General features: G+C 43.0%; 1 protein-coding gene across 1 annotated transcript in view; it reads right to left on the reverse strand.

Moving 5' to 3' along the window:
• Positions 1 to 14,032, reverse strand: part of LOC310861019 (voltage-dependent L-type calcium channel subunit beta-4-like) — a 43,234-nt gene extending 29,202 nt beyond the window's left edge. The window contains 1 exon segment of the mRNA XM_083768271.1: positions 13,903 to 14,032. Within this exon segment, the coding sequence (XP_083624397.1) occupies positions 13,903 to 13,941 (39 nt within the window). The 5' untranslated portion in view covers positions 13,942 to 14,032.
• Between the last annotated feature and the right edge of the window lie 644 nt (positions 14,033 to 14,676).

A 14,676-nucleotide genomic window follows, 5' to 3' on the forward strand; every position in this document is an offset into this window, starting at 1 on the left:
AGAGGAAAAGCCATACCGAGCCCATCGCCTAAAAGTTTGATCATACACACCAGGCTTAAGGATCGTAAGCAGGCCACCTCAACACCCTGATTGTCCTCTCCATTCTGAACTGTTTCTCGACTTTGAACCAGATATTTAAAGTAAATATTGTGAATGGGTCTAAAATATCATAGTAGGACTTAGCCTGTTCTTTATTCCCAATTAAAGTCTAAATAGGGATGTTGATTGATTTAATTTCCAAAGCTTTCCATTTTGCCTCGCATTCATCATCACACCAACATATTAAAGGTCTTAATTGAGACACATAATAGTAATCCCTCAGATTAGGAAGGGTTAACTGGGGACCCCCCAAAATAATCATATTTTAACTGGGGACACCCCAAAATAATCATATTTTAACTGGGCACCCCCCAAAAGGAAAATGTGATTATGTTTATGGTCGATTTATATCAGAAGATATAGGCTAAAGGTACTCTTTGGACGTTTTTCTCATTCCGACTTAATCCACCTGCACATCCCTCATCCCTGGAGCTCACCACACCCCTAAATCCAAGTTTCTAAAGGTATTACGGCAGCATGGGGAACCTTGAAATTGGAGGGGCCTCAGTCCAAATGAGAGGGACCTAGCTCCAAATGGTGTAGCTTTAGCTTAGTGCAAAGTATAAACCAAAAGATGATAACCAAAGATCGGCAGTTCTTTGTTGTCTATTGATCTCAATTACTATTACACCTACAGTATATAATACAATCGAAATGGTTTCTGATACATTTTTAGGCGAGATATACACCATGCAGTTGCTCAATATTGATTCTTTACAACAGATAGATAATGTTTGTTAACAATATTTGGGAGCAGAAATATGTTTTACCATTTCTATACAGAACTTACATTTAACTTCATTGTCAAGTATACTATGTGCAATTCCAAATGTAATTCCATGTATTAACTGATCCCCACCCTATTGGTATGCAACTTATATTCTCATTTACTTTGTAACATTGTCAACTCAAGTTATATGAGCATTTTCAAAATAGATGAACTGCAGCCCAATCTATCGGTATACAACTCGGTTAGTGCTGAGTGGACATTGTGGCTAACACTCGCACGGGCACTTTCTCGGCTACCGCCTTACTCGGGCGCACCTCAAGCATGTTTCTGTGTGCAGTTGTGTTGTTAAACCATTTGAAGTGGAACAGAGGCTACTCTGTTTTGATATGAAAAAGAGATGCTAGCCTTCATTGGTCCTCGTGAACTAAACTGCCAGCCAGTGCAATTTCCGAAGCCCTTCTTTCAGCCAATGATATTACAGAAACCCTTCCGATCTGCTCTTTGGAGTTTGGCTGCTCACCTTTGGAGCTAGGCCCCCCAACTTTGGAGAGTTACAGCATGTAATAATATGTACATGCATGGGCTTATAACCCCCTCACTGAAGCCTCAATTTCCCTTGTGACCCTGCTCTGTCCCAACTGGACTGTGAAGCTGACACTTGCTGGATGGACACACCCACACAAAACTGCAAAATATAACTCCATAACGGCAGCCTTCTTTTGCTTCTTTTGCACCTCTCTCCTTCTCCTTGTCTATTTTCTTTCTCTCCCTTTCTCCCTCAATCTCTTCTACACCATCTTTTTTTCACACTGACAAAATGGGTTTGCTTTATCCAGTGCAGTATGTGGCTATCATTTAAATATCAAAGCCTGCCAGAGGGGGGCTGGAGTCTAAAAAAAACCAAAGACAGGATGTAATAAAGCATAATTAAAGCACATTTCTCTGGGTGCTGCAGATGGATAGAGGAGCTGATGCTCTGAAATATCGGGTTATGTTTACAGTGTAATATCCTCATATAATCTGCACATACTGTACTGTGTATTCCATGCTGATGTAAGGGCTGAGTCTTACATGTGTTGTACAACCCTATAAGCGTAATGAAGACATAATATTATAACAATAATTATAGATTAAACAAAGATAAGGGAAAAACTTGGGCACAGATTACAGAACCTGTTCCTTTGTAACAAAGCCAGTGTGTGTGGAGTCAACTTCACACTCACAGTCATTTGAGATCAGCAACTCTATCACACTGTAAAGTCGTTAATTTAACACTAACCCCATCAGGGTCCATTTGTCCCAAAGATATCCCAAAGACCTATCCGAGCACGGACAGTTTAACACCTACAGTGGCCAGTCTAGTATATATAGCAGAGTAAAGTAGCACAGTACCAGTAAGACTTTGTGTGTGAGTGTACAGTATCGTAGTACTGCACAGTACGCGTATGGTACAGTAAGTCAGTATACAGTAAGAGTACAGTACTACGCACTGCTCAGTCCGTTTCGGACGTGGGGCGGCTTGCCAGAAACAGCCAGGCCCGGCCCGGCCCCCTGGGCACATTACTGGGGATCTGGATGTTCCAGGGACCCCCCAGGGACCCCCACACGGTAACTGTCATTTCTCGACCGTTTCGGACACAGGGTGGCTCGCCGGAACCGGGCCAGCACCCTGGCCGCGTTCCTGTGGGTCTGGAAGTTCCGCGGACCCCCCGGGGACCCCCACACGGAGTTGCACCACACACTTCACACGTAAGTGATTTTTCTCCACAATTTAGTCCAATTGATTGCTCCACACACAGGAGCACCCCTCTGTGTGCTGTCATATCCTACCTTTTGTACACTCTTCTACATTAATACTCAGGATACTGTACAGTGTACAGTGGTTCAGTGTATCACGTCCTACCTCAGCTCATGTCTCTATAATACAGGAGAAGGAGCTGCTACGCCCTCATTGTGTCAACGGCGTCACCATCACCTGGGGACTCTAGTGGGCTATAGGCAGTGGTGGAAAGTAACTAAGTACATTTAATCAAGTACTGTACTTAAGTACAATTTTGAGGTATTGTATACATTTCGACCAAAACAGATCTACAAGATTTTTATGCATTTTATATATTTGAAATTGGACATTCTGCATACCTTCTACTTTTGGTACTTTAAGTATTATTTAGATTTTTGATGCCATCAACAACGAATGACGATTATGCAAAAGAATTAGCAATTATCTCAAATAACTGCAATTAGACGATTATATAAATGATTCCAGGCCTACCCCTTGGAAACGCAATCTTCTCGACCTCTATATGGGATGCATGCGTGACATTGATAGTGTGATCTGGTGGTGTTGGTGTTATGATAAAAAATATTATCAACACATACACATTTCCCTGAACTTTGACCTTTCACCAAACAAATACCTCAGTAGGTCAGTATAATTTCTTCTTTTCAAAACATGTGATAAGGTCATCTTCTATTAATGGTAAACATGCTGTATGGTAACATTTTACAGCACCAGATTGGAGAAATCTCGCTTCACAATCCCCTACAAGAATTAGCTTTCAACACGGGCCTCATGGGGAATAACTAAAACCATGCACGATTGCTAACCACACTTCACTGAGATCAGCACAGACTACAGAGTAATATCATAAGAGAGACACGCACTCTACTTGATGCAGCATTTGGTTGATAAGTCCGTAACAAACTCTGAACTCCCCAAGCGCATACGTCGTAACTAAGACTAAGGATAAGATAAGTACAGTAATTGATGAATTAATCAAATGTTTTACTTTTTTTGCAAAGAGGTTTACAATGATGATTTCCTATTTTTGGCAATATAGAAGTGTATACAGTACGTTGTTGTACGTCTCTAAATGTTATGATGAATTGAACATGGTGGACCCTATTGTAAACAAGTGTAATGCTTTATGTTATGGTGTCGTCCACAGTTAACAGTTTTGTATTGAGTTGTGCTTGAAATGTACTGTAATTCTCCAATCTGTTAATACATCTTTCAATCAATCAATCAATCAATCAATCAATCAATCAATCAGGTTTACACAAGCATGAGCAGCATGAGTCAGTGATTGCAGATTTTCACCAGCAGGGGGAAGCGCATGCACATTAGAGTCAACTTGCCTTTCCAACTGCCAGCACATTAGATAATAACAACACTTCCCACTTCCACAAAGAATGATTCACAGTGATTGGTGGCCTGGATCTACATCTAGTTTCCATTCTCTGCCCCCCCCCCCCCCCCCCTTATTTACATCCCTGTAACAGCCCTGTGTGAGATTGATGTTGTTGTGTAAGCCATACAAAAGTAAACAAGACGTTCTTACATGATGGTCTTCAAACCATCATGTGTATTGTTTGTGTACAGCTGTGTATCTATTTATTTTCCCCCAAATACAGTATGCTTTCCTGTGCTTTTTTGACAAAGGAAATCCCAGTAAGGTTGACACAACTTTACTATGCAAGATTATTAAAGGCATGTAACTGCACTTAAGAACATGCATGTAACTGCTTAAGATCCTGAACATCCATTACTATATCTAGGGTCAGGTTTTTCATCACTATTGAGCACTTGTCAATTTGATCCTTTTCCCTGTTTGAATGGATGCTTTGAATGGATATTACAAAGCAAATCAAAACTCTGGCATGAACTCAACTGATGAAGCTTATACAATCAAACATGCAAGTTATAGTATCCGTGTTTCTACCCTTCTTGTGTCTTCCAGATTCTTTTGAACTCAAACTTCATTGAGAATTCAACAGATGTGCCTCCCAATGAGGCTAAAACGTTTAAGAAAACAAGCGACGGTTTAACAAACTGACCCCAACTGTCCGAAGAAAATTAAGAGGAAAGGGGAGTGGTGCCGTGCGATGTGCACAAAGTAAATTACCCCAAATAGACTTATCTTAAGACTGGGGGCTTGAAAACATGATATGGTAGAGAAAGAGGGAGTACAGAGAGAGGGAGAGGGCAGAGAGAGAGAGAGAGAAAGAGAGGGAAAGTGGAAGGGTGCTGAGGAAATAAGGCGAGAAAGAGAGGGGAAGCCAGTTCAGAACAGATGGAGAATAGGCACAGTGAGTGGAAGGATGGATAGAAGGATGGATGGACAGACGGATGGGGGGAGAGACAGACAGACCCACAGGCTTAGTCACAGAGGGAGGCGAGAAAAAAGGGGCGCATCAGCCTACCTTGTTACAGATGAGTCCTGTAGCGCTCGAGTCGGAGGCAGACATGCTTCTACTGCCAGCACTCTCTTCCCCCCCATCACACAGAGAAGGCAGAACCCTCCTCCCCTCAGACCGTGGTTACAGAAGGGGGAGAGAGAGAAGTGCGCTCGGCCTAAGTGCTCCACACAGCTGACGTTGCCGCGCTGCCTCAACAGCCATTTCCTATACAAAATTGATGCCCTGACTGCAGCACTGGTGTGCACACGCCCTCCTACTGGTCCGATGTTCTTCTCCAGCTTCAGACAACAAGCTCTCTCCTCTCCCTTTATGGAAGCAGAAGAAGAACACCTCTGTTTTTTGTCATCATGCAACCCTCCCTCCTTCAGTTACACAAGATAGTCCCTCTCCTCTGCTCTTCTCTCCTTCCCCCCAACACGAGACATCTCGCTTCTCTTGCTTCAGCTACGTATCCCTCTGCTCTGCTACAATAACAGAAGACGATAGTATTTAACCACAAATCCCAACACCATCTTACATTCGGTTCTGTCTTCTGTCTGAGAAGCGACTTATAAACCCACCTGATCCAGTGGGCTGATAGTGGCTGGTTGGTCTGGTGTTACCGTTTAACCATGTGCTGTACACTGTAAAGTATCATTATTCATTGGGTGCAGATAGAATTTCTATAAATATGACAGAACAAAGAGTGAGTGGTTATGTAAGTAAGCCATGCTAAGTGATAATAACAATAACTAAGCTGGGGAAGGCTGAGAGACGAGGGTGTCTGTAATTGCCATTTCTCTGCCAATTAGTGACATGGGTTACGATTTCTCTATGGGAGATGGTGCCGAATGGGCGATTCTGCCTCAGTGCCAACTTGGTGACTGTTTTGTATAGTTTGTAAAGCGAATCCCTGGGATACATTACACACTGTATAGGGTCAGAGAGGAGGACATGGAGAAAGAGGAGAAGAATGAAGACGTGAGAGGTGGATAGAAAGAGAACTGAGGAACCGAGGAGAGTATGGCTGTGCCTGCTGCCCGCCTGCCTGCCCTGCACCATCTTCCTGACAGATAGGTGATGTATGAGCCTATAGAAATGGAGGGGTGAGTCAGCAAGCAGCCATCTCTAGTCCATCTTATGTCTCAATAGGCCAGTAGAGACATTCCTATTGTGGGAGACATCTTCATTGTTCCTGGCATGACTTAGGCTCTATTAGAGGCAGGCCAGGGCTATATGCTTCTTCTCTCTCGGCTGCCCCAGGCACTGAGGACCCTACTTTGGAGTCCATTATGCTGGCAGCATGCGCCCTCTCTCTCCCTCTCACTCCCTCATTCAACTTTGTCTGCTTCAGAATTAAGTGCACTCCACCAGCACTTTTAGCAAAAAATGTCTTAGGGCTATATTTCATTTTTTTTTAATGAAAGGCAAGCAAGCAAGCAGACAAACGCATGCACAAATGCATGTGAGTGCATGCACGCACGCACACACACACACACACACACACACACACACACACACACACACACAAACAATATTCTTGTAGTTAGCTCTTTCAAATGTCTGCTCTTTGTAACAGAGAAGATGGGGCAACTGTTTCCATCATTAGTGTTGTGCTCAGCTGTACCAGTTATTGAGTCACACGCCCTTGCAAAACAGTGGGATAGGAAGACAGACGGGGAAAGAAGCACTACACGAATGAAGGATTGTGATGGATACCTGCAATGTACACACACATGTACTGTAGCAGTACTGTCTCTGAAGACACAAAGATGTGAAAAGCGGTACAGCATATTTCTGTTGAATGTTTATCTATTATAGCTCCTCCTCAGTTATTAACTTATTTGTGTTATTGTTAATCCTTGCTATTGTAACCTGTTTGTGCATCTGCTTTGCCAATGTTAAATTTAAAAGCTGTATTGATTTAAATGCTGAGACAGAGAGAGATCGAAGGGGGGATAGTGATACATTGAGATAGGCAGAGGAAAGAGAGGGAGATGGGGAGAGGGGGAGAGAGAGAGAGAGAGAGAGAGAGAGAATACTTCTCAGCTCTAGGAGTATAGAGAGATTGAAAACGAAATGTTTTTTTTCCTATTTTTTTCTTCATGCTGTGAGTTGGTCTAAATATAGCCCTCACTCCATTCTCAGCCCCTCCCTTCCACTTCTGTCTTCTCCTGCTCTGCTTGGTGATCAGGCTGCGCACCACACATCTGAGTGAGGACCAGTGACAGGCCTCAGGCCGTTTACTGTCAATGGCCATATGGCAAAGTTCCCTGAGTTTAGACGGATTCCGACCAGAAAGAATTAAGCAGATTCAAGACTTTGTTTTGTTGTAAAAACTACTCTCGACCTAGCATCCTTACATTTTAACAAGTGAGCTTGTAAATTGTCTATTATCAGAATCAGCTTTATTGTCACATCACAGATTTACAGTAAAAAAATACGTAGTCAAATTTCATTTTTGTACAAGTTCTATAGTTTTGTTATTTCCATAGAAAGAAGAAAGGGAAGAAGAAGAAGAAGGGGGGGGGGGCAAGGGGTAAGAGCTATCAATCAAAGAAAACAAATGATCTACAGTAGGCTACATATTTATATTTACACATAGTACCTGAGATAAAAAGGTGCATGAGCATAGCAGCAGATGAGCACATGATATACTATGTTAGTTGTACAAACAAAGTAAATAGGGCTTAAATTATTAATGGAGGACATGAATCTGTTGTCTGTAGTGACAGTGACACACGTTTCACTTTTAAAACTGACACTAAAGGTGTTTGCACACTGCTGCGTTTTTCGCTGCAGGCCATGCAGACTGATGCGTTCTTTCGGAAAAACGGCGGGAAAAAGCAACAGACCCGAAATTCGAGTCAGCAGTCTGTAAATGCCTTTACTTCTAGGCCTTCATTCTTACGTAAAGGAATCATTTTGGATCAAGGGCCATTTCAATTTCAAACTTGCTGAGAAGTTCAGGTGTATTTATGTGTCATCCCATTCCTGTACCAGAGACATGCTGACTACCTCTAATACATATGCCTGACACTTTTTAGTATCATGTTCTTTTACACCCTCTATTTGTGCAAGGAAGAGTTTTGCTGAGCATGCAGGCTTCTCAGCAGCACGCCCTGCTTCACATTCACACAGTTACACACATTAACACTTGAGAGCTACTCAGTACGACTGCGTTTGACGTTGTCGGACACTAGAAGCTAGCAAAGCAAGTGAGAGTTTTCGTGCCTTGCACAAGGGTCACATGAACAAGACTTGGGAGGAAAGTAAGTGCAGTATAAGTACAGTATTCATTCACTTCTCCTCACTCAGACTCTCCTCTCCAGGCAGTCCAAGCATTTCAATCGGACACCTTTTGGTCGCAAGACCCCATCTCTAACCTTTAGGCTATCAAAATGTACTTTACAAGCATAGATAGTTCAATCAGAGCCAGAGATGGTCCCCTGACAGTGCAACCAGAGCAGGGCAGAGTGGATCAATAGGAGAGCCACACAGATTGATACTCCTTCCTGCCCTGAGCAACTCCTCCTTCCTCCTCCTCCTCTAATGTTTCCTCAGGATGCGTACTCGCTGGCTGTAATGAGCCCTCGGCAGACCCCGCAGCCTAAAAATAAGCCCTTCCGAGTCATTCCACCACACGTCACACAACAACGATACCTTCAGAAAACCGCTTCCTCGCAAAGCAAGGACACCAAGTTCTCCCAATGACGCCCATTTATACACGGTTTTAAAAATAGGGAGACATCTTGCATTACTGCGAGGAGCAAATGCTGCCGATGTGACGGGGACAGTGTAGCGATATGAATCATCAAGGATGCACTGGCACTGACATTGGCATACGACTGCAGCAGGAGAGATGGAGGGAGCGGAGGGCACGCGCCGAGCTCGGCCAGGAATCTCTATCTTTCATCCACGCTGTCGACTTGGCCTTGCCGGCTGCGCTGTGCATACTTAGGCTTTTATCCCCCCAGGGATCCCTCAACCTGACTTCACCAAACTGCTTCAAAGTGCAGAGAGGCTGGAGCTAACCCACATAATGCTGTATGTACCTAGAACAGCAGAGAATGGCACACTGCTGCATCCTTCATTAAATAAGACGTGTTTGTTAAGAGATGACCTGATTTTAGGCTCTAGGTTCTAGGCTCTATAGGCTACTGAGCTGAGCTAACTGAGGGAATGTCACACTTATCAATATTGTCGCTGTCGGGCAGAAACCCTCCATATTTTTACTTTTTGTTTTTTGAAAATTAACGCCCTAGTTGATCATACTAGCGTGCACAAAAGTTTGAAAGTAGAAGATCTTCCCTTTTGAGCTTGTAGATCTGCTACATTTGCTGTTTTTTTTATTTGAATCCTGAAAAGTATTCGACATATGAGGTTTACACACGCTAATCGATTTTTTTCCTTTTTTTTTCTTTTCTGTTTTCAATATTATACTGTATGGTTGAAGGCAAAATGTTTGAGGCATGTTTTCAAAACATACATCAACAATGTTTCTAGAAGGAAGCTCAAAGAAAGGCTAGAACTGGAGTCTTTATCCTTCTCAAACTGTGCTGGTTCATCAAATTTAATCAAAGCATTGCACACTGATGCACTAATACACACAGCCACAAGCACGCACGCATACACACACACACACACACACACACACACACACACACACACACACACACACACACACACACACACACACACAGAGCACTTCGCTCCTCACGGGACAAGCTTTTAGTGCTCTGTCTCATGCAGTATTTAATTGACCCCACACAGGAAGCCTAGCGGTCCCAAATGTACTCCTTCCCCCCACGAACAGAGAGGGCATGAATGCCTGCATATATGCCCACAGCCCCCCACTACTCCATAGCCACGCAATTGCTCTAAATGTCATATTATGCTATAATACAATAATACATTTCAGCACAATTATTGTCAACAGTCAACAGTCATCAGTAGGGAGATTATCATGTTGATCATAGGGACATACATTATGTTTTTGGCAGTGCATGTACATTCTATAATGTAAAAACTAAAAATAACATCGACTCAGTTAAAACTTCAACTTGAAATGATCACAGCAGCAGTTTGATCTTTCACAAGCTGCTGTGGGGGAAAGTTGATGAGATTTCTCTCTTTTTGCTAAATCAACCCATAGCACTCAAGAGCTCTTGTGGTTTAAAGTGAATACAAATGCAATTTGCAGTTGGTGCAAGGAGAATAGATGCGGCGAGCTAGCTATGAAGAGAAAGGGATGGTAGCATACTCACTCAGTCGGAGGCAGGAGAGTACACTCCCTCTCTCTCGCTTGTTCTCTTGGCTAGTCAGTCATGATGTGCTCTCTCTCTGGGGTAACACTGAAGTGTACTGTAGCATGCTTGTAAGCAGTCTATCCCTCTCTCTCTCTCTCTCTCTCTCTCTCTCTCGACCCCCTCCGCTCTCTCTCTCTCTCTCTCTCTCTCTCTTCCCAGCACAAAACCCTTTGCCACGTCAGTGAGGCTGTCTCTACCCTGCACTCATCTCATCCTCCCCACCCTCCACGCTCTCTTCCCCTCATCCTTACCTCAACAATCCACCAGGACTAGTCCGTAGTCCGTACCACAACTGCATGTTAAGTTTGCTCAAGTCTATATGCTGATGGTGTCATCACCATAATGTTGTTGTGTTGGGTGGCTATAACACAATTCCTTCCTATTTATGCTTAGTTGACCAGAGTCCCACAGGGCTCTATACTAGGCTTCCTCCTGTTTCCATCTTCGCTGGAGAAGAACACGTTGCGACATATTGTAAGCATAATAGCATATAGTTCTGCCATTTTCACCAAATGTTCGCCGCCAGAATAGGGATGTGTGGTTAAAATCAACTCAAAAAGTAAACTTACACTTGCTGTCCAGTTTGATGGATCCAGCTGCTGGCCTACTTGTTTGAGGCCATAATGAGGGCAATACATTAAACAGCTAGTTTGTAAGAGAGTTAGAAAATAAATGCTTTTAATATCTAGATAACTCACAAACATAGCCACTAAAACCCCAACAAAAAACAATCTCCGTTGTCAGTCCGATCACATAGCTTTATCAGCCACTGTGGATTTCAACATGTCAGAATAAGCTGAAAGTTTGCAGACAGAGGAGGATATTGAAATGGTGATGGGATACGGATGCCATGTTAGGTGTCTCGCTGTTCGACATGTTGGTCCCAAGTGTGACACTGTTCATGGAGTGCGTTCTCTGTTTGTCATGGCTGGCTGTACTCTGACAGCTGCGTAGCTTCTGTCTGTGTGAGTGTGTGTGTGTGTGTGTGTGTGTGTGTGTGTGTGTGTGTGTGTGTGTGTGTGTGTGTGTGTGTGTGTGTGTGTGTGTGTGTGTGTGTGTGTGTGTGTGTGTGTGTGTGTGTGTGTGTGTGTGTGTGTGTGTGTGTGTGTGCATGAGTGTGTGCATGATTGTGTGCATGCGCATATGTATGCATTTGCAGCATGTGAGGGGACCTGTGTGTCTCCTTATACTGTAGCACTTTTACGTTTTACATTTACAAGCTGAGATCACCTTCTGATCTTTCACACTAATAAAAATACATTCAATAAGTCATAAAACAAGACACAAAGACATAGAGGTATGTGTTTCAACTTGTACAGTGTATGCATGCAATGTATGCATACAGTGCATTGTATTAGAGTGAACGCAGCAATATACAATGTACTGAAACTGAAGTATGCATATTGTCCAGTTTGCGATCAGAAAACAATGACTATAGCTTCTTCCAGTAAGGTTGAAATTCATAATTTATAGTAAAGGTTGCAGGGAAAGAGGACAAAGAGAGAATATAGGGGGGTGGAGGGAGAGCACAAGTGTAAGAGAATGAGAGCAAGAGAGAGAGGGTGAGTATCAATTCGAATTCTGTATGAGCAGCAGTAGATGTGAATAAAACATGAATGAAAGAAGGCTTAAAAACTGAACTCCTTGAGTGGAGAGATAATTATGGAGACACGCAGAGATGCAGATCGAGAAAGATGTTGAGAAATACACAGACATGGAGATTGTGAGCTCAACCTGCAGTTTACCACCTATGAGTTGACCGTCTTATGAATGGTACCCAAGCATTGCCTGTCTGTCTGTCTGTCTGTCTGTCTGTCTGTCTGTCTGTCTGTCTGTCTGTCTGTCTGTCTGTCTGTCTGTCTGTCTGTCTGTCTGTCTGTCTGTCTGTCTGTCTGTCTGTCTGTCTGTCTGTCTGTCTGTCTGTCTGTCTGTCTGTCTGTCTGTCTGTCTGTCTGTCTGTCTGTCTGTCCGTCCGTCCGTCCGTCCGTCCGTCCGTCCGTCCGTCCGTCCGTCCGTCCGTCCCATATGAAGTGGCCCTGTGGGCTGAGCTGCTGTTGATGCACTATGGATTTTTTTAAGCCATCAGCTATTAAAGCTTTACATTTTATGAGGGGAGAGAGATGACACCTGGTTGCTGCTGATGCCAAACAAATTTCAAGGCGTGTGTGGGTGCAACCTGTGTTGTAGGCCTACCTGCACAGCCCCCCCCCCTCCCAAATGCCTGAGCACATGGAGAGAGGAGTGGAGGGAAGGAGGGATCTGCTTGGCACTGCCTCAGATAATTAACCACTTAAGTCCTACATACTAGTCTACTTTGTTGTATGACAAGCTCACAATGAGTCACATTTTGGACAAATGTATGAACATTTCTGAAAATGTTCAAGGGCATGGCCAAAATAGTAAATGGTGCATTTATATAGCACCTTTATCCAAGGCGCTTTACATAGATTGTGCATTACATTCACCCACACATTCATACACCGATGGCAGAGGAAACCATGCAAGGCACCAACCAGCAATTAGGCGTTCAGTGTCTTGCTCAAGGACACTTTGCCACTAACTCTGGGGGAGCCTGGGTTCGAACTGGCAACCTTGTGGTTACCATCCAGCCACTCTACCCCTGAGCCACCGCCACCCAGTCAAAATAGGTTACATACAACTGGATGAAAAATACCTCTCACAGAGGTAAGTGATGTGTTTTTCCATGTATTTCTAGTTGCATTATTCAGTTCAGATGAGTTGAGTTTTGTGTAATTATTTCCACAAAGCTATTTCTGAGCTATCATATTTTGTTATATGTATGTGGTTCTCTACTGTTTATAATGATTTTATTATTATTATTATTAACAACAATACTATTAGGCTATAGGCTGCTATAAAAGACAAATGTGAATGTAAAAGGTAGGTGTCATGATGTCACATTATCAATTAATCAATGCAACAGTTCCAGACAGTAATTGCATGCAGGATAGACCTGTATCTGGCTATCTATTCTGGATTTTGCATTCTGCTGATTGATCAGCAGGCTAAAAGTAATTAAATCTCAAATCGAGTAATATTCCATTTAGTTATGGTTATGGTGTGTCCTATTGGTTTTGCAGTGAGTGTCCGACCATCATCCATGTATGATAGAAAATATTATTAACTAGCCTAGATATAAAGTAGCTACACCTTTATTTGGGCTATTTGTCATTGGTTCTTCTGCTTCTATGCTGTAACCACATGCGGGTAAGGTGTGGAGTGCCCAATAGAAAAGATGAGCGGGCAGCAATAAAGCAACAGACATATCAGACCGAATGACGTAGCCTACATGATTTTTCATCTGTTGCGACATTGTGGCAGGCTCCTAATTTATCCGAAATGTGTGCTGGCAGACTACACTGCCTTCCGAGGCTTCTGTGTGCCGAAGTGAAAGCCTGTCTAAATTAATTATAGGACTCGAGCGACGGACCTCCACGAGTATCGCCGCTCTATTTTGTGTCTTTAGGCTATAAATCATAATGTGCTGTTGGCTGTTGCCACAATCAAAACATCACATGCCGTCCCAAACACCCAAACAAAAAACAACAAGAATGAACCACCAACCTCGTTAAGCAGAAAGACGCTTGAATTCGTTTGGGACATCCGTAATTTACAGAAATCTCGGTCACCTTGGCCCAACTTCGATAAAAGGACCCACAGTTTGATGACACAAACTATGGCCAGCGCACCTCTCTTCCTCGAAACATTTTCAGAATAGGAGAGATCTGAAGCTTAGCCAGGCAACTGAGGCAAGGCATAGCTATTTGTATGATGAAACCGCTGCAACTAAGCTAATGTCTTGTTTCTTGTTTCATGACATGATCAATGATTAGTACACAAAGCCATGCACACAGATACCAGGATGGATTACCCCTTTGTTAATAAATAATGCAAGACCTACACTTTTCATATAGTCAGGACTCAGGGAGGATTTCAATGGGATCATGTGGGCTATATAGTTCTTCTATTTTTGAATTTCAAATAATGGTGCCATGCATGGATCTTATAAACTGTGTAGCGCCTGTCAGTCTTAATACACTGCACATAATAGATGAATATCTATAGGCCTACTGGGAAAAAATCTTACAATTTGCCTGACATTTTAGGCAGCAAATTGTATTTCTCCAGGCTATATGTGCCTCACTGCCTCATTATGTTGTGGACCCAATTATTAAAGATTTGCTAACCAAGCAAATGGAATTGCCAGTGTCAGCAGGATTTGTTGCTTATGTAAGAAAAAACATGACAGGTCTATCTCTGAGCTATTTAGATGCAGTTTAACACATTAAACATAAACATTAAACCTGCTTGCAATTGACACATTGTTGAAATGTATAA

Source organism: Protomyctophum parallelum, assembly GCF_964188405.1.
Source record: "Protomyctophum parallelum genome assembly, chromosome: 7".
In the NCBI taxonomy this organism is placed as follows: Eukaryota; Metazoa; Chordata; class Actinopteri; order Myctophiformes; family Myctophidae; genus Protomyctophum; species Protomyctophum parallelum.